This window comes from Condylura cristata, unplaced genomic scaffold (genome assembly GCF_000260355.1).
Source record: "Condylura cristata isolate star-nosed mole 26May11 unplaced genomic scaffold, ConCri1.0 scaffold00008, whole genome shotgun sequence".
Taxonomy (NCBI): Eukaryota; Metazoa; Chordata; class Mammalia; order Eulipotyphla; family Talpidae; genus Condylura; species Condylura cristata.
This window is the reverse complement of record NW_004567109.1, coordinates 55088224-55113855: the sequence shown is the minus strand read 5'-3', so window position 1 is coordinate 55113855 and position 25632 is coordinate 55088224. Positions and strand designations below refer to the sequence as shown.

Sequence of the window (25632 nt, the reverse complement as noted above, 5' to 3'; positions counted from 1 at the left end):
AAATTGAAACAGCTGAACCAAAAGAGAAAAAAAAGCTTAATCTTTGGTTGTAAGTATTTCATCGGGGAATATAAAGAGGTGGGTGTACTCTTGGATATGAAATAAACTTGTGTGGCTTCTGTATACGTTGGAGAGCAGATCAACATTTATTTGGAGTAGTAAAGCTCTGTCTATACTGAGTCTCATCCAAAACATTATAGTCAATAAAAAAGTCTGTTGCAATTTTATATGCTTATGTAGAATTACCTATTTATGAATATCTTGTATAAAATTGCCAAAAATACTATTTTTTAAAATTTCATTTTTATTCCTACTTGCTTGTTAGTAGAAATGTGTAGCAGAACTTTAGAATAGAGGGGATCTATTAAAAAATTTTATTCTTAAAAGGTGGAGTTGCAGCCAGCACCTGAGAAAAGGGTAGATGATACTGAGTTTGAAATATTTTGGAATGAAAATGCTATTAAGATTTTGAGAATTGTCACAAAACATTGGTGGTGATATACTGTGCAAGTGATATGCTTGGAAGAAATTGGTAATATTTTTGTAAATAGGCTGCTGGTCTGAGACCTCTAATGGGAGTTTTGTAGCATAAAGTAGTGCTAATAGGAATTGTGATCTGTTTGTAGTTGTATTCTCAGTAAACGATATTTCGAACTACTACACTTAAAAATGCTTAGTAGAGTTCCGAATGACTTACAGACTCACTCAGTTTGTCCTTAGAAAAGCGTATGAAATAACTCAGTTTGTCCTTAGAAAAGCGTATGAAATAGTATTATTTTCATTTGGAGATCAGAAGACTGAAGTTTTTTGTTTTTTAAAAAATTTTATATACATTACATCATCCTTCATTTTTGTACAATGTATGATTTCCCCATGAAATTCCCATCAGCTGTTCACCTGTGCACAATTACCATAGTCCCTTGTGTTCTTCCCACTCCTGTCCTGATCTTCCTCCTCCTCCCCTACAGAATGTCTCTAATCTAGTTGCCTGGTGATTTTGATTTTTACTTTATTATAGTTACTTTTTCCCCCGATTACTTGTTTTCTCTACATTACTCCTTTATGTGAGACCATCCTACTTTTTTCTTTTTCTTTCTGGCTTATTTCACTGAGCATAATCCTTTCCAGCTCCATCCATGTTGTTGTGAAGGGCATGAGTTTATCCTATTTGATTGCAGAATAATATTCCATTGTGTAAATATACCATATCTTCCTCATTAGTCATCTTATTTTTGGGCAGCAGGGTTGCTTCCATAGCTTACCTATTGTAAATTGTGCTGCAGTAAGGACATAGGGGTGCAGGTGTCCTTTTGAATTAATTTTTTGTGTTCTTTGGGTAGATTCCTAGGAGTGGAATTGCTGGATCATATGGAAGCTCCATTTTTAGTAGTTTTTGGGACCTCCACACAGCTTTCCATAGTGGTTTTGCATTCCCACCATCAGTGTAGGAGAGTTTCTTTTTCTCCACATCCTCGTCAACATTTGTTGTTGCTAGTTTTTTTTTTTCTTTTTGGATTTATGTATTTATTCATATAGAACTGGGGTATAAATAAGCCAGAGGTGTAGGGGCAGTCTCTGGTGAATCCTCACCAGAGACAGAGTGGGGAACAGAACAGGCAAATCAATGAAGTTCACTGCCGAGGGGGGTAGCGGGAGTGGCAGGAGAGGTCTGCGAAAGGTCTGCCATGCCATGTGGATCACCTCCTGAAGCAGCTGTGCTAGATTGTTGCGCCACCAGGGAGGGAGGGCCAGGGAGGGAGGGCGGGCCTGCTAGTTTTTTTTAAACGTGCAAATCTCGTTGGTGTAAGGTGGTATCTCATTATGGTTTTATTTGCATTTCCCTGATTATAAGTGATGTTGATATTTTTCATATGCCATTTGCATTTCTTCTTTGGAAAAGTGTCTTTTTAGCTCTTTTGTCCACTTTTTGAATTGGTTGTTTACTTTGTTTTTGTTGTGCTTCATTAGCTCTCTGTAGATCTTTGTGATTAGGCCCTTGTTGTAAATACTGTGTGCAGAAATTTTCTCCCAATCAGTGGGGTGAAGGAGACCGAAGTTTCAGGTTACCTGGCAATCTAGGCCCTCTGTCAGGCAGCTAAATTTCTACCTACTTTTCCTTTTCATAGTAAAGTGAGTTTAGTTTTATACAACCTCTGTGCTAATAGTGGCTTTTACATTTTTTAAATGTAATACATAAAAATATTACATTCAGGTTTCAGTAGCCATAAGTTTTCTTGGAACATAGCCACACTCATTTGTTTTCATATTGTCTGTGGCTGCTTTCCACATTATAACAACAGAGTTTAGTAGATGTAAAAGAAATCTTATGTGATGCTCTTATCACTTCATAGAGTTGTTTAGTACATTCCAAATCCCAATGATACAGTTACAACTCCCCAGTCTCATTGGCACTAAGCTTTCCACACTGCAGAATTTTACTTACTTTATCATTTCATACTAATAATAGCAAAATATGGGATGGAGGGAGTGAACCTAGAATATCATGCTAAGAGAACAGTGAAGTATGGATTATTTTGTTATTCAATTAGATGGCAAAACATGGTGTTTATTATGTAGTGAGACTACAGCTGTGCTAAAAGAACAATAAACATTGACTAATTTAGCATTCTATAAAATTCCCAACTGAGGAAAACAATGGTTGAAGATATAGAAAAATATAAAGTGTAATATTTCAACCAAATTTCTTCTTAAAAATTAAAGAATAGAAATAGAGTTGTAGCTAAAGTAAATTTCTGAGTGGTTCATTTGTAGGCCAAGCAAGGAGAGTCATTTACTAATAATTAGTTAATTAATTTGGATTTGATTGTAGCTGCTGAAGAATTGTGTCCAGAGGAAATAAATTTATTTTAAACTATTAGCAAGAATAGTTGCTTGAAGAGTTGAAGACATTGGGAAGCGGTGTCAGTTATCAATTGAAATAAAGGATTTCAACAATATTTCCTATACTTTTGATAATTAAAAAGATATTATTGACTTTTGAATTGTTTATTCAGAGTCAGTGCAGGCATTGAAGTGACTATAAATCCTCTGCATGTAACCAGCTATAAAGAGAAAAGAAAATTTTTTAAAGATGTATTTCTTTATGTATATATGAATTGGGGCACAGGCCAGATATGGGGGAGGTGAGAGGGTACACCAGAGGCAGAGTGGGGAGCAGAACAGGCAGGTTGAATGAAATATACTGCTGAGGGGAGCAGCGGGCGAGTCAGGAGTCTGCTTGCCTTAGAACACAGTAATCTGGTAGCTTAGCAGTGGCAAAATTTTCTTTCGGTTTTGAACTCAGGGCTAAGGGTAAAGATTTTCTAAACCAGTAAAGGCATACTTCATGCACTGTACTTTATTTCTCACAGATAATTGCTTTTTTTTTCTTACACAAATTGAGGGCTTTTTGCAGTTCTGTATTAAGTAAATCTTTCCTTGCCATTTTTCTAGCAGCATGTGCTTAACATTGTCATGTAATTATATTATTTTTAGACTTTATTGTACACTTAATAGTTGCACTAGAATATAGTGTAAACATACACTACAATAAAGTGTAAGTATAACTTTTATATATACTGGGAAATCAAATCATTTGTGTGACTCACATTATTGTTACATTTGCTTTATTGAGGTGGCCTGGAACTTGCAGTACTTCTGAAGTATGCCTGTACTGCTTTCACAGATGATATTGAACTAATTTAGGAATTAGTTTTGGCTGTAGAGTTGCTAATATTTCTTAGTTTTCCCTAGAATTGTTAGGAAAACATCTCTAACTTAACACTAGTAAAGTCATTTTGACTAATAAAAGTATTTGAATCATGACTACTGTCAAATTGCTTTCATACTTCCTTTGCTGTCAAAAGTTAAAGCAAAAACCAACATTTTCATTCTCACACAGATAAGCAGTGGATATATTTTCCAGACTCAAAAGTATGTTTTCAGACCTGGATGCAAATGCAAAGGAAATTTTCAAATTTCAAAATATATTTAAATGTGCAATTAAGGAGCTTGTGGCTAACCTTCAGTTAGAAGTGATTAATTCACAATGTAATGACATGTTAAAAGGCAAATATCAGAAAAAGTAATAAAATTCTATAAATGCCTTCCAAGCAATGAATACGTTCAATTAAAATCATGCTTATAGAATAATTTCAGTATTTGACAGCACTTATCTATATGAAAAAGACATTTTTTAAAATGAGATACATAAAGTTTTAACAGCATTGACAGATGAATGTTTGTAATTAACATCAATGATAGGTAATGCCAACTCTGAACAACAGTTAAGTGAAATGTTATCTACCCTAAAGAGAATCCCATTCTTCTCAGTAATACATATGCAAGATAACAAATCACACTCAATTGTTATATTTCCCAGTTTTTATATATTATCCTCAATTTGATCTCTACTCATGGAGCCTAAGATGTGCTTATATGGCCCTTTATAGAAAATGTTCACTGACTTCTAATTTAAATAAGAGCATTCTCATTCTTCTGAAGTATTAAAATCAAATCTATAATATCTAAGATTTAAGACAAAGACAAAAAGGTTGAAGGTAATTTCTGCTTCTTGGCTCTCCTGACCCTTATAACCATTTAAAAAGAAGTACAACCATATTCCATTATATTTTCAATCCTTCTGTCAACTTCTACTTTAATCAGCAGAACAGTTGTGTAAGATTAATCAGCTAGAGAAGGAAGATGTATTCTCAAGATATACTTTTTGTGACTGGAATACCTACTTTTTATTTGCATTTCTCTGCTGTGTCAAACCAAAGAAGTTAATTTTCTCCTAGTTTTGCTTTATTCAGTTACCTGGTAATCTTGAGCACTAGCATTAGGGCTACTTTATTCTAAGTAGAGCTAAATTTTAGTGCCTGAAATTTTTAAAAATATAATCTGATTAAAATTTCTTTCTCTGATTATAGAAAGTTTTTTTGAGATGTTGGTTCTTCTGACATAAACAAAATACAGTAACAGATACTTGTTTTAAAATACATATAACTTCATTCACAGTTATTTGTAGCTAAATGTGTGATATGATATAAAAGTGAAGAATTGATTTCATGACCAAAGGCAGATAGGCACGAGTCTACTGAGTTATGTTCTAATTATGTTGAAAATAGATTAATTGACATGAAATTCCATGAGTATAGTTTAGGAAAAAGTAGCCCAGAGGACATATATACTCAAATATTTGTCATATTGTTACAGAGCAGAGAGAGGGACATTTTGCCATTCACATCAAGACAGAAACATGTAAGACCTTTAATAGAAAGGAACTTCAATACAATTAGTATGCAATCCAGAAAACACAAAGAATATAGTTTCTAAATCAAACACACAATAAAGTATACCCATCCCCCTTGTAAAAGCACCCAAAAGGGATTGGCCCAAAGCAAGGCCTAAAGCGTCTTCTGACTGGGACCCATAGAAAAGGGTCAGATAAGTCTGGAAGGAAAAGAGCAAAATCAAAATCAAGATAAATGCTGCCATAGTCAACCTCATCATGGGTCTTTCACCTACATCTGTTTCAATCAGTCCAGGACCAAGAAACAAGAGCCACTTCTTCACATGTCTCTATGCTCCAAGTGCCTCCCTCAGGTCTCTTTCTGGCTCTCCATCCTGCCTCCTTCCTTCCTCTTAATTCTCCTCTTCAGGTTCTTTTCCTCCCTGCTCAGCTCCATCCTCTTTTTGGGTGGGGCAGGGCACCTGGAACCTCCCCTTTTCCTGGGGACCACCCTGTTAAAATATCAATAATAAATTCAGGTTGTACCATATATTTATTAAATTTGCATCATATTTCTGGTTTAAAGTTAAGCACATGTTTTTTTTACCTTAGGTACATAGTAGTAGAACTATGGAGACAGGTAAGGAACTAAGCTGAGAAAATACTCTGCAAAGCAATAAGGACATACAATTGTGGCCTTTTCATAATTGAGATATTTTCATAGAGCTTTAAATATTGACATTATTCATTATGTTAGCTAATAAATGATCTTGGTGAACCTGGTTTGATTGTGTTTGCTATAAAATTTTACACTGTCTGAAAGTTTTTAGATTATATCATATTTCTGAATAAGCATTTTGGTTTAAGCCTTTGGTTTAAATAATCACTGGACAACTTTAGAAACTGAATCTCTTAGAATTATTTTTGGACAATCTTGTGTTCAATTAATGTTTAATTGAGCTTGAAACTTAGCGCACTGTATTCTTTTTAGTTAAAAATTCAACACTAGATAACACACAGCTGTCTGCTTCAGAACCATATACTGTCCCTTAACTGAGTTAGCAACTAGTAGCCCATTAGGTGTGACTTTTTTTTTAAATGAAATAGTTTATAATACAAACAGTATCTTAATTGAACCCAACTGTATTTTCTGTAATCACTGTTCTTCACCTTCATTCATAGGTTCTTTGAGATACACTACTCTGTCTTAAGAACAGCGCCACATGTTTTAGGTTTTTCTTCAGCCAGTATCATACATTCAGTAATTAATTTCTGTTCAGTTAATGACTAGCTATTGCAAAACCCAGTCCGTAAAAAACAGCCATTTTATTTTACTCATGATGTTCTGGGTTTCGGGGAAGTACTCATCTCGGCTGGTTTCTTTCCAACGAGGTATTGATTGTACCTGGAGGATTGTTTCACTTGCCTTCCTGGTCCTCTTTGCTGCTTGGTCTGCCCCCATATTCTCATCCTGGAGGGTTTCTCTATCGTTTCCTCAGAATGGCCATATTTTGTAACACTGATTGCTTTCTAAAATATCCCAGGAGCAAGTGTTTTAAGAGACAGAGTTTTGAAGCTGAATTTTGGGTCAAGGGCTGTGCTTTCTGTATTCTACTAGAGCAACCATAGCACCCACCTAGATTGGAAAGTGTGAAGAAATAGGCTCCACCCCCAAGGTATGAGGCATGAGGTTAGCTTATAGGAGAACTTTTTATTTAGTTGGGAGATATTACTGCTGTCTTTGAAAAATACTCATACTAATGTTGTTTAACCCCCCCCATTTTTAAATGATTGTATACTATTTAGTCTCTTGTAATTTATAGTTAATATTTTTTGTGATTATTTTTAATATTTAATATGTAATAGTTGTTTGACTTTGCATTTCTATTTGAATTATAACTTCATTTTGACTTTCAATTTGAACATATGAAGTGTTAGGATTTATCTTTGGTGCTCATGTTATCCGTTATCTTAAGATAATGGTAATAACCTTTAAACTAGTTTTTGGAATTATAAATCCTAATAATGTGAGTGTGTCACTTGAAAAGTTGAGCACTAGGTGGCAGTATAATCTTATGTAGACTGTAAATTTGTTCATAAATATGACCTTAACACCGCTAACTCAGCAAAGTATCAGGTTAGTAGTGAGTTTCTGTAGTAGCTGTTAACACATGAAACTGGTTATCATGACTTACATAAAGAGTGCACGAAGAGGGGTTATTTAGAACTAGTAGTAGCATTTCTTTTTAAAACCACTTTTTTTTTTTGTATATCATTTAAAATGAAATTATTTTTAGTACTTAATATAAGGAAATGATCAGAACATAGTTTGGGTTGCTTTGAAAGGGAAAACGGAATAAATCTTAATTCTTCCTCCTAAACTTATTCTGTATATTTCTTATGTCAGTGAATCTGATGCATTCATGCATTCATGAATGTGCTTTAATATTCAGCTGGGAAGTAATGTTTTTAAAACATAACAGGTTCATTTCCAGAAATTCTGGGTATGTTGATAACATGTTAAGAAACACACATCGGTATTATTTGTTTCACAATTACCACATTCTTTGAGATTGTCTGTACTTTTAAGCTTTTTATGTTTTTCATGTCTCCAAGCCTGGATTGCCAATTCTTGTAGGGCAGGTAATTTTATATGTATCTATATTTCCCAGTATAATTAGGAGTCAGTGGCCCTAGAGCCTAGACTTAGTTCACTAGTTAGTAAGCTGTGCAGCTGTAGTTATTTAAAATTCTCCAACCTTACATCTCAGAATTGTTAGGACTTGTTGAGCATTAAATGAAATAATATATTAAAAATAGCGTAATTTTAGTGTGAGTTTCAGTGGTGTATATTTTTGGATACAAGTACTTTTTTCCTTAACCTTGTAGAAAAAGGATGATTGTAAATTCAGATACCATTCTTCATAGCAAGTCAGTTGCAGCATATGTTTGAATGATCTGTCCGGGATATTTAACGCTTTATTTTTAAATTTTAAAAATTGTTTTATCTTTAAATTTGCATTACCACATTTCTTAAAACAAAGAAAATTTAGTTCAGTACAATCAAGTGTGTTTTCAAATTGGGGAATAGTGTATTCACTTTCAATTGCTTTGACATCTCTTGTAAGCATTCTGTTACAGTATCTTTGCTTAATTTAGAACTTTTATTTATTTTTTTAAAGATTTATTTCTTTATGTATACAAGAACTGGGGTACAGGCCAGAGGTACAGGGGGTGAGAGGCTTCACCAGAGACAAAGTGGGAAGCAGAATAGGTGGATTGAGAAGTTCACTGCTGAGGGGAGCAGACGGGAGAGTTCTGCAGAGCCATGTGGTCACCTGCCTGGCTGGGGATCAAGCTTATGCTGCAGAGGCTGCAGATAGCTTTATAGTGCTGCACTTTAACCCCTTGTGCACCGAGGAGGGCCCAATTTAGAACTTTTAGATGCTACTTTCTCTGAAGCATGAGAAAATTACTAAATTTACTCCATTAACACAACTACTCAGTGAGATGGTTTTTTTTTTTTTTTTTTTTTCTATTTACTAGAAAGGGAAACTAAGGCTTTATATGCTTTAGGTGATCATCAGGATTCCATATGTAATAAGTGACAGCTATTTAAATCCAGATCTTAGGACTTAAAGCCTTTGACCTTTCTACTACATGTTTTTATTAAACACCGTGCTGGTCAAGAAGACTAATAGAGAGATGAAATGCTGTAAATAAGCTCTGCAGCAAATCTTTAAATAGGGTATATCAGGAGGAGAGTATATTAATGCAACACAGAGTATTAAAGCCCTAATACAGATTTTCCAAGTTTGCTGAGAATACAAAGGTAGGATGCAATGACTTTCTGGGGAAATTACTGTTGTTACACTGAAACATAATCTTTAAGAATGGGTAGGGTTTATGGAAGGAAAGTCATTTGGGTAGAGGGAAAAAGAAACGTGCTGACTTAGGTTTGAAATCAGTTATTTGAATGACTTAATTTTTTATGACTAAAGTTAAAATACAGCTCTACGAGAGGGTTTTATATTTTACTGTCCCTGACCAGCATCCTGTTGCATGGATAGAGAGGCCAAAGCAGCTCTTATCAGAAAGATGCTGCTGCAGACCTGCTTTTGTTTGAGGAAAAGCAAGATGTATTAAAAAATTCAGGGGTGAAATGTGTAATGCGTTTTCTTTTATAGTTTGCCAAATGTTGATTACACTGTCAGTTTGTACAGGGCTTTTGTTTGTTTTCAATATCTAAACCTCACAGACTTTTATGGACTGGTCTGGGAAATTAACTATGTGGTTGGTTTCTAGGTGCTAATTCAGTTTACATGATGGGGACATAAAACTGTGATTTAGATACCAGCTGTATTAATAGTATTTCATTAAAAATTATCTCTTGATCAAAATTCTCTTTATAAATCAGGACTTTCTATCATAAGAATTATAGTAATGCTGGACTAAATCAGGATATTTTTTGAAATATAACAAGAAAGGAATAGTTGAAAGTGTTCAATGACCAAGAAAAGTGGGAGCTCGAGATGAATTACATTTTCAGCATTAAATTGAACAATTACAGTGTGTTGGCTTTAAAAAACTTTATTAGGGGCCCTCCCTGGTGGTGCAGCAGGTTAAAGTGCAGCACTAAGAAGCTAAAGCTACTTCAGCATGAGTTTGATCCCTGCCCTGGAGGTGATCCACATGGTGTGGCAGGCCTCCCTTGTCTCACCGGCTGCTCCCCTCAGCAGTGTACTTTGTCAGTTAACCTGTTCTGCTCCCCACTCTGGTGAATCCTCATCGCCCCCGCACCTCTGGCCTGTACCCCAGTTCTGTATGAATAAATAAATAAATCTTTTTTTAAAAAAAAACTTTATTAGGCACTTGATTTTTTTAAATTTTAATTGGAATGTTTGAGGCTTAGGGGTTGTCAAATTTAAATAATACATTTTGATTGTTGAACTTCTAGACTTATCAGCACATTTTGAAACATTTTGTTACTTATAATGATTTTTGATAAATCTAGCTTTTGAAAACAAGTAATTTAAAGACCCTTGTTTTAAGGTTCTTGCTTCTGAATTCTCTACTACAGATTGTATGCCAGATGTTTAAATAAGATCAATTTTCAGAAGATGGCATAATGAATTGAAATTCTGAGCAATTCCTCTTGGTGTTTCCTTTTTAAAAAATTGCTTTATTAGATGGAAAAATACAAACACTGTGATTCCATTCATTTGTGAGGAAAAATCAAATGAATTAAATAAAACAAAAAATTCTAGACAATAAAGCAAAATAAGTTACCAGAAGGCAGGAGGTGTGGGATGTGGGCAACTTTGGTAATAGGAGTCAATTGTAAAGTGAAGGATAGAATTGGACTTTTATTAGTTGAACTTAGTATGTATAGTATGTTTGTATGAATAAAAAATACATTGAATGGAAGTATTTTTTTTTTTAAAGATTTTATTTTATTTGTACATACAGAACTGGGGTACAGGCCAGAGGCTCAGGGGCGGTGAGAGCCTTCACCAGAGACAGAGTGGGGAGCAGAACAGGCAGATCTACGAAGTACACTGCTGAGGGGAGCAGTGGGCGGGTCAGGAGAGGTCTGCCGCGCCATGTGGTCACCTCTGGGGCAGGTGGGGATTGAACTCATGCGGAAGTGGCTTTAGCTTCTTAATGCAGTGCTTTAACCCGCTGCGCCACCAGGGAGGGCCATAGAAGTATTTTTTTAAGGGGGAAATTTATTAATTTACAGTAAAACTTTGTTATTAGGTCAGGCTGATCAGTAGTGGCTTCCAGGCTGCTATTGGTATATTGTGGTTTTCTCCCTGCACTGTTACGGTTGCTACTTTAAGTCATTCTGGTTTTGATATTGTAAAATTTCCTATGGTTGGCTATGTAGTTTATAGCTTGCATAGTAAGGAGGTTAAATAGTCTTTGCACACTTTCCTTTAGAATGTAAGGCAAAATACCTTGATTTTATTGTACATTCTTTCACATCTTTATTCTTTCCCTACCCATTATTTTTTGTAACAGAATCTGCAAGTTGTGTCCTAGATCTATCCCCCCATTCTTTCTTTAACTGGTTATGTGCCTGCTCATTTACACTGTATTTTCAGGATTTCCTTGCAGCTAGGTATGGCCTTGAGTTTAAGTTGCTAGTGATTTAAGTAGAAAAGATGTGTGTAAATCTAGATCTGTCCTCCCCCACCTCCCAGAATGTAGATAAGGTAGAAGAACTACCACTAGCCACTGTGCTACAATTTGCAAGCCTTGGTGTACATGGCTTGTCCAAAAAGAGGAGCCTGGTCTAGCAAATCCAGGAGTATTAAATGTGGGCTGTTAATGTGAGAAAGTTTTTAAAAAATTTTTTTTTTAAGATTTATTTATGCATACACAACTGGGGTACAGGCCAGAGGTACAGGGGGCGTGAGAGGATTCACCAGAGACTGAGTGGGGAGCAGAACAGGCAGACTATCGAAGTACACTGCTGAGGGGAGCAGCAGGCGGGTCAAGAGAGGTCTGCCGAGCCATGTGGGATCACCTCACCTCCGGGGCAGGCGAGGATGAACTCATGAGGAAGTGGCTTTAACTTCTTAGTGTTGCACTTTAACCCACTGCACCACCAGGGAGGGCCCAACGTGAGAAAGTATTTAAATTGTTTGATTACATACCTCTCCTGTTTCCTGCCTAATATACTTAAGATTCATACTGGGAGTTAATCTTGTTTGGGTCATCTGTTTTCTGTTATGGCGCTGTGCTAGTACCCAGGGAGACTGAGAGTGCTGGTGGCATGTGTTCAAAATTCTTCCAGCATCACTGCCTACGGTTGAACTTGGATTAACAATTCTTTATTACAGGATGTAATGAACATGAGTTTTGTGAATACAAACTAGGGTGATGAGGAACATGACCCTATGAACTTAACAAAATTCTGTCCCTAACTGGAGGAGTGTTAACAGAAAATACCTGATTTTTGTGACCAGTACCCCTTTATGAGCCTCCCTGGTTAAAGTGCTATGACATTATCCTCAGTCACTTCAGCAGTTCTGTCCCAGCTGCAGAGGTGACCCACATGGCACAGCAGACCTCTCCTGTTTCCTCTGCTGCCCCCTTCAGCAGTGTATTTCAGTTGATTTGCCTGTTCTGCTCCCCTGCTCTGTCTCTGGTGAATCCTCTCACTGCCCCTGCACCTCTGGCCTGTATCCCAGTTCTTATGTGCATAAAGAAAGAAATCTTAAAAAAAAAACCAAAAAAAACAAAAAAACTTTCCAGTTTCTGTTAATTGTGATCAGAAATAATAACTGCATAAGGAGACACATTCATACGGGTTTTTTTCAAAAATCATTAAATTTTGAGAATTATTATATATTCCAGATACAAGGGCTCCTTTTTCGGAAACATGATTTGTAATGTTTCCTCCTAGTATGTGGCTTGTTTTCCATTCTCTTAACAGTGTGTTTATTACTTACTTATTTCATTGAGGAAAATACTGGTTTTCGTCATATTTAGAAGTATAGGCTTTCCCCATTTAGGGTTAATAAAACTGTTTTAGGTGGCAGTTAGCAGACTTAACATTTTAGAAAATTGAATTAGTAAAGCAGAGAACAAATAAGACATAAAGAGTGAATGGGAAAGTAGTAAAGACAACATAACCATCATGGTACAGTTAAAGATCAAGGAAAAAAAAAATATATATATATATAAAGTGTTAAAGGTACAATAGAAGAAAACTACATTCCTATCAGAAAACTTACAGATTACAAATCAAGAATCTCTCACCCCTCACTAGGCAACACATCCTTTTAACACTAAAAACATTTTATTAATAAAGACTGAAGCAACAGACCAGTAAAAATGTTCCTTTGAAAAGGATGTAAAATTATTTTTGATATATCCGTGATAATGTCAAAATACAGCAAAGTTAAATTTGATTGCTTAGTTTGTCATATAAACACAAAAGTTATAGACCAATCTTATTATACTATACATAAATCCTCCAAAATGTAGTATTGAATTCTGTTTACTGATTGTCATGGGTACCAACATTGACAACTATTTACTGATTTCTCCTTTTGGCTTTGGTACAGCTGTATTTCCCTATAAAGTACATCATCCCTGACTGGCATTGGCCAGTGGTCTGAGTAGAAGTATTATAAACCATCAAATCAGTGGGTAATTCACCTTATGCCCTTCACCCTATCATGGTGACTGGCTGTCTCAAGTGGTAGGGATTCCATCCTCATGAACAAAGATGGCATAGCAAATAGCCGTACTGTTCCTTAAGAGACCTATGTACTATGAATAAGAAATAAATTTATTTAAACCACAGAACTTCTGAAATCAGTTAGTAACCCAGCATAATTTCATTGATCAGAACACAGAAGTTTCTGAATAACCCACAACTGTGGTAATGTAATAATGTAAAGAGATATGTAAGAAACACTATGATCTGCTGAGATGACCAGCAGTTAATAAATTTAACTTATTCCTAGTACAAGATACTGTGATTTAGGGTAGAATGATCCTTTCATATAAGATTATTTTGGTTCACTTGTTACTTTATGCATGATAGGTTAGAGACATTTCTGCTTTAAATCAAAGGTATTGTTTGGAAATTTCTGACAAGTGCTTTAGATATTAAATAGAAATGGGAGTTAAGCATTGTAAAGGGAACAGTTCTTTTCTGCTGATGGGATTATATATCTAGAATATTAAGATCAAATTTTAAAAATTAATAGTCTATTAAAAGTGGCTGAATATAAGCACATAAAATATTACAGCAATTACTAGTTAGAAAATGAGATTTGTAACAATAAAAAAAATTAGGTCTAGTTTCAGATGTGACATGAGTGTACTTAATCTGAAAGAAGACCTTGAATAAAGAGTGTATTCCTTGTCCAAGAGAATTTATAAAAATAATGTGTGGTTTTGGTGCAGTTTAATTCAAGTTCAACAGTATTTTGATAATAGTGAATTTTAATTTTTAATGTTGAGGTGTAATTGCATATAATAATTTGCAGATACCAAATGTACGGTTAGAATTTGACATTGCATTTACTGGTGTAACCATATCTCTGACTTCAGAAGTTCTCTCATGTCTTTATAGTCAAGTCACTTTTACCCTGATTCCCACCCAGCAGTAACCACTGTACAGATAGATGTCTATCCTTATTTATTATCTTGCTAGTTTATGAACTTCTATAAATGGAACAATAGTTCTTCTTTTAATGACTTTTTTGGGGACTAGAAATGTTTTTCACAGGTTTCATTTTGTTGTTCCATGTATGAGTGGCTTACTGAGAAGTGTTTCTTAGGTTGGAGCTTTGGGGTTTCTAGTTTTTAGCCAACATGAATAACATTCCCTTGAACATTCTTGTATGAGACATTTGTAGATTGAATTTTCCCAATTTTTAAAGGAAGTACCAGACTACATGAGCCATTTTAAACTGGTATGAATAATTTGGGCCTTTATTATCATTTTCTTCTTGAAAAGTAGAATGAAACTAAAATATGATAAAATGTCTTAGTTTATATTCTCTAGACTGGTAACTACAATGCATACTCTACATAGTTATTGGGGTTTTTTTTTTTTTTTTTTTTTTTTTTTAATTCTGAGGAGTAGTACAGATTAAACTATTGGTGGAGGAGGGAGAAGGGAGTCTATATTTACATTTATAATCAAAGTGTAGTTCTTTTGGTTGTGAAAAATATTCCTATATGAACTTTCTGGATAAGAAAGGAAGTCTAGTGAAAGTTGGCATATTTCTGTATTTAGCGCAATGAAGAATCTAAATGAGGTGTGTGTGTGTTAGTAGCAGACTTATTTTTTGTCAGAGGTTGTTTAAATCCTAACATTGTGCTGCCTTGAACAATAGTTACTCTTGAAAAGACTGTTTCCTTTCAGAATGACTTTTAAGATACTATCCTTAACATTAGGTTTTCTTCAAATTAAAGTCCTTTATATATTCTTAGTTTTTGAATGATCCACCACACTACATCTTATGAACTTTATCTGCCAATATATTGATTGTAATTTTTTTTTATAAATTGCTGTGTTGTGAGTAGTAAAATATGAGAGGAAATGGCTTTTAGCACAAACGACAGATCATTGAATTAGTCCTGTAGATTCATCCCTATGTATGTGGAAAATTACATCACTATCCACTTCTGTTTTTTTTGTTTATGCTATGCCAAGCCAACTTTTTTTTTTCTAACCTGTCTGAATTTTTTAAGGCTGTGTAAAGTAAGAAGTCAAAGAAACTCATGGTTAAATTACTTTGAAAAGAAATGCTGTGAATTGAAGCATCTTGGCTAATACTGTAGATTTCTAGAGAAAGAAGTAGAAAGCAGGTATCAATAGGATTGACTCACACGGGGAGTTGAGGGTAGAAGGGATTAGCATACTCATTGACAGCCTTAGAAATCAAGATCCTCAGTGCCAGTGCCTGCATTACAGAGCTGAAGATACAAGCAGGTAGTAGACTGCTGTAGGTGTGTCTGTCACAGACCCAAAAGGTGAAAGATAAAGATGTGGAGATTGAGCCCAAGTGGGATCTTCTGTTCTTTCCAGATTCTACTCAAAGTCAACAAATCTAGGCTCTCAAGGAGTGAGCCCCTCCCAAAGCGAAGATGTCTGTTATCAGGGCAAGTCTCTGCACTGGCTCAGGGCTGCGGTGCTCTGCCCACCTGTGACTATGCAGTGCTCCTTTCCACCCACTCTCTTCCTTTACTGGCCAGCAGCCTCCTGCCTTATGGTGAACCTCTTTGCACTGACCTCCTTAGTGGAGGCCGCTCTCCTAAGGCCTCTTGCCTGCAACTATACAAGGCCTCTCACTGCAAACCTGTCCCTTCCAAGGCATCTCTCCCTGCCCATTTGTGCCTGTGCAAGTGTCCAGTACTCCTGTCCTTTTACCTAGTAAACCTGTTATTTAAATACAACTGAGTCTCTGTCTCGTGGAGAAACTCTCCTGAGAACTCGCTGCGTGCCTCTGAAAGGGGAGCTCTGGTGAAACCTTTCACGGAGTGAACCCAGGGACCCCGTACTACCTCCCAAAATGACAACATCACCTACTCACTTGTCTTTTTCATTTGCATTGTTCTTTTAATATAGTCACTATATTAATTAAAATGTTACAAGTTAGGCCTAAGAAGCTAAAGCCGCTGCAGCATGAGTTCGATCCCCACCCCAGAGGTGCCCACATGGTGTGGCAGACCTCTTCTGACCCACCCACTGCTCCCCTCAGCAATGTACTTGTCAGTTTGTCTGATATTTTTTGGAGTTGGTGGGTTTGGAGTGTGGGGTCCTTGGGTTCACACTGAGAAAGGTTTCACCAGTGCTCCCCTTTCAAAGGCCCATGACTAGTTCCCAGGTGAATTTCTCCATGAGACAGTGATGTTAGTTATATTTAAAGAGCAGGTTATTAGGGAAAAGGACACTTACACAGCACAACCGGGCAGGATGAGTTGCCCCAAAGGGACAGATTTGCTGAGAGATGCCTGCAAGGTTGCAGGCAGGCAGCCTTGAGGAGAGCGGCCTCCACTGAGGAAGGTCACTGCTGAGTCCTGGCATGGTACAGGTCACAGGCAGAGGAGGGCAGGACTGCTGCCCCAGCCAGTACAGATACAGACCCCCATCTCTTTGGGAGCCTAGGATTTGTTGTTGATTTTGAATAAACTAAGTAGAATCTCAAAGGGACAGGAAATTCCACTATAGGTTTCATCTCCATATCTTTATTTTCACCTTTTGGGTCTGTGATAGACACCCCCTACAGTAGTCTGTTACCTGTTTAGAGTTTATGCTTTGTAATCTAGACATTTGCACCTAAGGATCTTGGTTTTTCTATGTCAGGGTCAATGGCTATGCTAATCCCTTCTAACTCCAACTCCCTGTGAGTCAGTCACTTAAGATTAGCTTATGGTAATTGTATTCTGGTTATGAGCATTTTAATTTATGTGCTGTATGAAAAGTAGCTCAGAAGTTTTAATACAATTTTCAGAGTTCTTTCCCTGTCTCACTTGCTGTCCTACTGATTAAATAATCTGTAGCAGAGCCCTTGATATTTTTAAAGCCTAATATGGATATTAATGTTCTACAACTGGTGCTTTGCTTTCCTTCCCTCTTGTCCTGCAACTCCAAAGGGAGGAAATGCCTGAGTATCTGCACCTTAAGTTTCATCATCATAGTAGCAAATAATGACTATTAAGGACTAACTATGAACTCCTTTGAAGTCCTTTTTTAAGAATTTTACATGCACTGTACCTATGTTAGCTTTTACATGAGGTTATTGATTAAAAAAAAGAAGGTTGAGGACATAAAATTCATAGAAATTAAATAGCTTTTCCCCCAAGGCTAAGTGGCAAATGATAGTCCACATATTTAACTGTTACATTAATTCACTGTCAGGGCCATAAATATCTTTTAACTGCTGCGGTTACTGACTTCTGCTATTCTTTTTTACTTTCTGTGAGTATAGGCAAAGATAGAAAATAGCCCGGTTTCTGCTGTCATTTTTATTATGCTGTGGTTGGAAAGCACAGGGCTTACAGAGGCAGTGTAGACAGACCCTTCAATCCAATGTGCATTTCATTTCTAGCTATGTGATTGTGGGCAAATTGAGACTGTAAAGTGGCAATAAAAGTGGTACCAACCTTTATAAAGCTGTGGGATTAAATGAAAACATTTTCTGAAGGGCACAGTGACTCATGTATGCAGGTATTCAATGTTAATTAACTATTGTCTATTACCAGCCACTGTCCATTCTTCCCAAAGCATAATCAAAGTAGGGCTATTCATACTGGCTTCTTGGCGTGCCATACTTAGTCACTGCTGCTCTATAAAAAGAAAAGTTTACTCACCTTGCTTTCTTTGCAGTAGTTGTAGGCTTAAAGTTTATTCTGCATAAATTATTAGGTCAAAAATATTTTTTCATCAAAGTTATTAAAATGTAAGTTTGGACTTAATTCTTTGCAAAGAATGAAAATTTTGTAGTTTTTGTATTAACATTAATACCATTGTAAGCAGTATTCTGGTTTTTTCCCATGCCTATCACAAATTTTGTACAAAATTTGATTCTGAATCATACTTAACTTTGGATCACCTGAATAGCTTTATTTTGCTATTTGTCTTATTTTTGACTATTTCTTTTTTTTCTAAGTTAGACTGTGACTAATTATAGCATGTTTAAAGAGCACCATTACTGAACTGAAGTAGTAATTAAAGGAATGCTTCTATGATATGATATATAAGTTTGAGCCTTAGATGTCCATGTTCAAACTTTCTGGGAATTACAGGGCTGAATTGGGCATTAGATAATGTTGAATAAGCCCTGTCTTTACCTGATAATTGGGATTTGTGCTTGTATCCTTAGGTGACCGTGTTATTGATGTGGGATCTGAGTGGAGAACTTTCAGCAATGATAAAGCAACAAAAGATCCCTCTCGAGTTGGAGATTCTCAGAATCCTCTTCTGAGTGATGGAGATTTATCTACCATGATTGGAAAGGTAATAAATCCACTTAGCAGAAAATACCAAATGTGGATTGACCAAAGACTTGTGAGTGTGGGAATTTTACAGAAATATCAGTGACTAAGCAATCAGGAATGTTAACCTGACATTGAGACTCACCATTAATACTGTGTGATGGTTACCTTCTGTATTTTCTTTCATCTTAAAGGGGGAACCAACAAGTCAACGTTACAAGCTTTACACCTCATGCCCCTGGTATCATAAAGCACATTTCCACAGAAATTATGTCAAATATTACATGGCCTATAATGAGTTTAGGTTGACAGGAATTTGAATACTATACCACTTAAGATACATGGAGAACATATAGCCTGTTTTCTAATATTGGTGAACTTATGACTTCTAAAGCTTTGCATTCCTATTCAGTAAAGTGATGTGAATAATAGTACCTCTGAGTGTATTGAAGGTGACATGAGATTGTAGGTAAACTATTTAAAACATGTATTGTGTAGTAGGTGTTCAATCAATGGAAGCTACTATTACAAAAGGCGTATTCTTTTCCGACATCCTGGCTCTGTTCATCTGAATTGGAACATATTCCATTTGCTGTTTTTTTATTTGCTATATACTAATCCTTAATCTGTTTTAAGAAGGTTATGAACAACTGGTCATTTTTTTATGCCCTATAAGTTGCACATCAAATTTGAAAACCACTGTTACGTTAAAAAGTTTACAATTAAAAAAAAGTTGACACTTTTATATTCTGAAATAGCTTTAGGAGATTTCTGCATTTGCTTCACCTTATAGACTTGGGGGAGAGTATGATATGGACATTTTAAAATGTGAGACTCAAATTGATCCTGCATCTTTTTTTAATGTTTGGTTTTTTTCAATAGGAAATACATGACTCAAAAACAAAAGTATCAAATACTACAAATACTCTTTAACCTTCACTCCAAACTCTCAGTTCCCATAGTAACCCCCTTTCCCTGTCAAAAACAGGTAACATCATTAATGTGTTCTCCTTTATCCTTTGAGACCTATTAGTGTTCTTATGCCCCCCCCCAATACTTTTTTAAAAGTTGGCTTTGCTTATATGCTAAATAAGCCTATGTATTCAGGAATATTTCTAGATTTCCTATCCTTTATCCTAGTCTAGTTAATCAGGTGCCACACCACACTATTGCAATATCTGATAGCATCAGCATTTTCTTCACTAGTCTTTTAAGGTTAATGTCACTTTGTCTAAATAAAACATATTTTTTTTTTATATTTTCACAGATTTTGGTTAGTTTTGTTTCTACTTAGGTAAAATCAACTTCTTCCTGAAAAAAAATCTTCCACTCAGTAACATGATGTGCCCTTCCATTTGCCTCCCAAATTTTACTAATTTCTCAGCTACTTACATAGTTATGCAGTTTTTGAATTACATCACCGTACCTCCATATGTGCACGTTTTTGCTCTTCACAAGGATTGTTTTAAAGTTTTCCTTTATGATGTCTTGAGTATTTCTCAGGTTGATTGCCAAATGGTTTATCTTTTTCATTATTATTAATTGCTATATTTTTCTCTCAACCTTTAACTGGTTGACCGACTCGATTTCTGTAACTTTTTGCCTTGACACTTTAATGAATTTGCTTGTCAATAGTTCAAGGATTTGGGTATATTAGTTTTACAAAGATATCAAATAGTCTGCAGCTTATCCTAACCTTCCTACATTTGTACTTTTTTCTTGCCTAATAACATGCTAATATTATTAAATAATATAATTATATAATGTAATTAATTATGTTACCTAATTTTATAGTGTAGTATTATCAAGTGGTGGTGGTAGAATGTGCCTTTGTTATTTTTGCATTTAAAGTATTTGGTAGAAAATCTCTTAAAAATCATGTTATACTTTGTTTCTGTTGAGAATTAGCAAAGGTTCACAAGATAGATTTCTGAAGCATATAGAATAAGAGTGTGTAAGTTGTTTTCTTAGTTTTTCATTCATCCAGATTTTTGAACTTTTTGCATAAGTTAAAAATCTTTGTTTTATAGGGTACAGGAGCTGCAAGTTTTGATGAATTTGGCAATTCTAAATATCAAAATCGGAGAACTATGAGTAGTTCTGATCGGGCGATGATGAATGCATTCAAGGAAATCACTACGATGGCAGATAGAATCAACCTCCCTCGAAATATAGTTGTAAGTTTTGTCTATCTCCTTTAAACTATTCCAGCATTAACTTAGCATCACTTAATGAACACATGAAATTTTGATATTGCAACTAATTAAATGGCATAGAGTTAAATTAAGCTTAGTTTCTCTGCTTTGAAGGATCGAACAAATAATTTATTCAAGCAAGTGTATGAACAGAAGAGCCTGAAGGGAAGAGCTAATGATGCCATAGCATCTGCTTGTCTCTATATTGCCTGTAGACAAGAAGGGGTTCCTAGGACATTCAAAGGTAAGTTTTTAATTGCATAGATTAAAAAAGTTATCTATATCATATTAAAGTAATAGACCAAAGCAGCTCTGATGCCAAGTAGCTGAGTATCATTTCCAAATGCCTCCTTATTTTGTTGCTTGACAAAAATTTATTCTTGATCTGTAATGGCCTTGTTCTTTGCAGGCTGTGCTCCTGTGTGGAGTGATAGCCTATGTAAACCCTGTGTTCTTTGCTAGTGAGAGCTTTTGCCTGTATTGTACTTCGTGGATTCCAAGACCTGGCATCTTAAGCCAAAGTAGGTGTTGTAATAAGACTGTACATTTGACACACAGAAAAGTTTCCACTGCCGGGCTACACTCTATGTAGAAAGGCTCAGTAATTTTTTTCTCTTGAGTCACATGATTTGCATTTTTATACACTAGTTGGAAACTTTAAGAGAGTAGTATATTTTCATCCATTTTGCAGTTTATGCCATGTGACAGTTTATTCCCACGTGTTGCTGTGATACTTTTTTTTTTTTTTTTTAATTATTTGTACATACAGAACTGGGATACAGGCCAAAGGCTCAGGGGTGGCGAAAGGCTTCACCAGAGACAGAGTGGGGAGCAGAACAGACAGATTGACGAAGTACACTGCTGAGGGGAGCAGCGGGCGGGTCAGGAGAGGTCTGCCACACCATGTGGTCACCTCTGGGGCAGGCGGGAATTGAACTCATGGGAAGCAGCTTTAGATTCTCAGTGCTGTGCTTTAACCCCGCTGCGCCACCAGGGAGGGCCTGCTGTGATACTTTCACTGCCAAAGTTCATTTTTCACTTGACAATATATCCTTCATCAATATTTATTAAAATTTCTTATGTCAAAGTAAAGAGGCAGCCATCTTTATCATTTTCATCATTTCTTTTGTTATAACTAAAATTTAGGCTTTTGTTAAATTTATCTCATACTGTTTGGTATTTGAAGTCTTTAGAATGACAGGCTCAGATATTTAGTCTAATTTTGCATTAATTAGCCTATACTTAGAGGGATTGAGTGCATATAGTGTGTAGCTTAAGCAGTGTTCTTTAGCTTGAGTATTTTCTTTAATTTCCTTGATATAGTCCCCAAGACTGATTAATATATAAACATCAAAGAAGTATTTGATTAGTTGAAAAAAATTACTTGCATGAGTTGAAATTTCAGAGGTTAACATTTGGAAAGATAAAAACTTACTTAACTCCTATTTATGTAATAACTATTATAACTCAAACCACATCTTTATCTAGTCATCTGTCGATGGGCAGTTAGGTTTTTCCAGATCTAAGCTGTTTAAATAATGCTTACTAAATATATGTGTACTTACCTCTGTGAATTAAGTGTTTCTGTATCTTTTTGGTAAACACCCAGAGGTGAGGTAACTAGGTTAATTGGAATTTGAGTTAAAATTCTGAGGAATTTCCCATACCACTTTCTAAAAAACTGGAAATTTTATAAATTGGCTGTACTAGTTTACATTCTCACCCACAACATAAAAAGATTTTTTTGTCCCCACTGCTTGTCTTTTGGATCGTACTCACTCTGGTATGTATGAGTTGATATCTTTGTTGTTTTGACTTCTGTAAGAGGTGATGAACATCTTTGTTTGTACCTGTAGGCTATTTGTATGTCTTTATTGAAGAGAAGTGTCTGTTTAGATCCTTTGCCCACTTTTGAATACAAACCTATGTTAGATGAGAAATTTTGAATTAGTTCTGTGGGAAGTATCATTGAGAAATTTAGGGCTTGGCATGATTTAAATTTTTTGCAGCTGGAAAGTATTACTTTACTAATCAAAAGTGACAGATTTAATAATGAACTATGTGATGATATTTAATTTTTTTTTCCAGAAATATGTGCCGTATCACGAATTTCTAAGAAAGAAATTGGGCGATGTTTTAAACTTATCTTGAAAGCTCTAGAAACTAGTGTGGATTTGATTACAACTGGGGACTTCATGTCCAGGTTTTGCTCCAACCTTGGTCTTCCTAAGCAAGTGCAGATGGCAGCTACACACATAGCCCGTAAAGCTGTGGAACTGGACTTGGTTCCTGGAAGAAGCCCCATATCTGTGGCGGCAGCAGCCATTTACATGGCATCACAGGCATCAGCTGAGAAGAGGACTCAGAAAGGTAGGATTCTTCATGGGAAGAATACTTTGTCAGGTATTTTTCAGAACTGCTTATCAGTATGTAGCAGGTAAATATTTAGAACTCATATTTAGGAGAGAGCACCTCAGCATCAAAATATTTAATAGCATATTTTGCTTTTAAGTGGCTCATAAAGTAGAGGCATAGTCCTGTTTACATACTTTTTTTCCCATTAAAATTATTTTAGTTTGCGTATGTTTGTCATCTTTAAAGTTATTTATTTTTTTTTCTCTAAATGATCCTGTCATTTGAATAGTCCGTTTTTATCCCTCAAAATTTACCTTTTCAAATCTTGAGAAATGGGCACCTGGCTTTCTCATCACCTGGCATGGTATACCTACAGGGAGGTACCCTCTTAGGTGGGTGTAACCATCCAGCGTTCTCGTGAAGCCTATTCTTTTTCTCCTTTCATACTGCATCCAGTTTCTTAATAAAAGTGCTGAAATAGGTGTATATAAATAGTTTGACCTTTAAAAGCCAATTTTGAATGTGTAAGACAACTTTCAAGCAGAATTTTTTAGTAAATTTCTCAAGCTTGAGTTCTATGTCTCTCAAAAACTAAAGAAAAATTCCAAATTTAAAAGTGAAGTAGTGAACCAAATGCTGCAACAATTTTAGGTAATGCCCTATTCAGAATAGCCTTTCGCCTAGGTGAACAGTAATAAATTATGTAGAAGAATGTGAAGGAAGAAGCAGCCAACAGTTAATTTAAGTATGTTATTCCACTCCCCTTGGCCTGCACTCATTTTTTAAAGGAAATTGTGAGTCTTCTGGTGATAGTGGGAAGTTACAATTAGGCACATTGCCCTTCATTTCTACCTGGAAAATTCATTTTTACCAACATAAAATTTTATCATTCTGCTTTATATATGATGGGTTTTGTGAAACTGAATCCCTGTTTCTTTGAGACCTGCAGCCAGATGACATTGATAGTTTATTATGTCCAGAATAATTGAATGCAACATGAGATAAAGAAATTCAGAATATCATATCGATTGCAGGCATTCACAAAGAAAACCCATAAAACCTCACCTCTTCAAAAATGTGACAATGACTTCAAAAAGTTAATATGGAGCCACTCCTAGGATTCTGTACCACCACTCAGTATATATATGCTCAAGTGTTCCTAGTAGTGAAAGATTGCAGTTTGATATTATATAATACCGCTACCTGGGACTCTCTGGTGGTGCAGTGGGTAAAGCCTCAACACTATGAAGCTCTCACGGCAGCCACTGCAGCACTGCACTGCAGTTCAATCTCCTGCCAGGGAGGTGACCCACACGGTGCAGCAGACCCCTCCTGTCTCACCCGCTGCTCCCCTCAGCAGTGTATTTCAGTCATCCTGCCTGTTCTGCTCTTCACTGTCATTGGTGAATCCTCTCACACCCTGCATCTCTGGCCTACTCCCAGTTCTTGTTTACATAAATAAATTGAAAATAAATCTTTAAAAACTTATGTATATGTGCTATCTGACCTCAAATGTATTAAATAGAAAAACTAGGTTGTAGAACAGTATTTATAATACCCATTTTGGGTTTAACAGAAATTTCTTAACAGAAATTAGCTAGGGGAAATGCTGCAGAAATCTAAAGTGAATTATAAGACTGTATTCATGGGTTACTGTGATCTTCAAAAAGATTTATTGTGAAATGCAGAAGTCCTAAATACAGTCATCAGTATAATAGTTATTCATAGTGTTACCCCAGAGCACTGTTTCAATTTATCAAATATATTAAATCTTAAATACTAATAAGAGTCCTTTGAGGTTAAAAAGTACTACTACCATTAATTTTAGCTCCTGCTTTCTACATTACATTATCACTTTTGGTTTTTAAAAATCTGGACCAATCATTTTATGCTACCATATGTCACAGGCTGGAATACTGGAAGGGGGGGTCATAGTGATGTTATTCTTAATTTTTGTCTTTTAGAAATTGGAGATATTGCTGGTGTTGCTGATGTTACAATCAGACAGTCCTACAGACTAATCTACCCTCGAGCCCCTGACTTGTTTCCTGCAGACTTCAAATTTGATACCCCTGTGGACAAACTACCACAGCTATAAATGGAGGCAACTGATGTCAAAATTTATGAACACTGAACTCTGCCTGTTATACATTAGCCTATACCAAGTGCTGGATTGAGCCTATAATAAGGAAAAACAAAATACATGGTACGCATTCCAGGGCTAAATATTAATTGCTTGGCATTCTGTATGTATATACTACTGCAACATATTTAATGATTTAAATTTCTTATTAAACTTGCTTTCTTTTGTAGTTACCTAGGAAGCTATTTTGGAAGCTATTTGAAATTATGTAATTCTTGAATAAAAATTTTCAAAAC

The 25632-nt window shown here is 35.7% G+C and overlaps 1 protein-coding gene across 1 annotated transcript in view; it reads left to right on the top strand.

Moving 5' to 3' along the window:
- The window catches only part of GTF2B (general transcription factor IIB), a 30131-nt gene extending 4499 nt beyond the window's left edge, over positions 1–25632 (top strand). The window contains exons 3-7 of the mRNA XM_004679189.2: positions 18592–18725; positions 20734–20880; positions 21013–21142; positions 22987–23268; positions 25218–25632. Coding sequence (XP_004679246.1) covers positions 18592–18725; positions 20734–20880; positions 21013–21142; positions 22987–23268; positions 25218–25351 — 827 coding nt within the window. The 3' untranslated portion in view covers positions 25352–25632. The remainder of the gene's footprint in view (positions 1–18591; positions 18726–20733; positions 20881–21012; positions 21143–22986; positions 23269–25217) is intronic.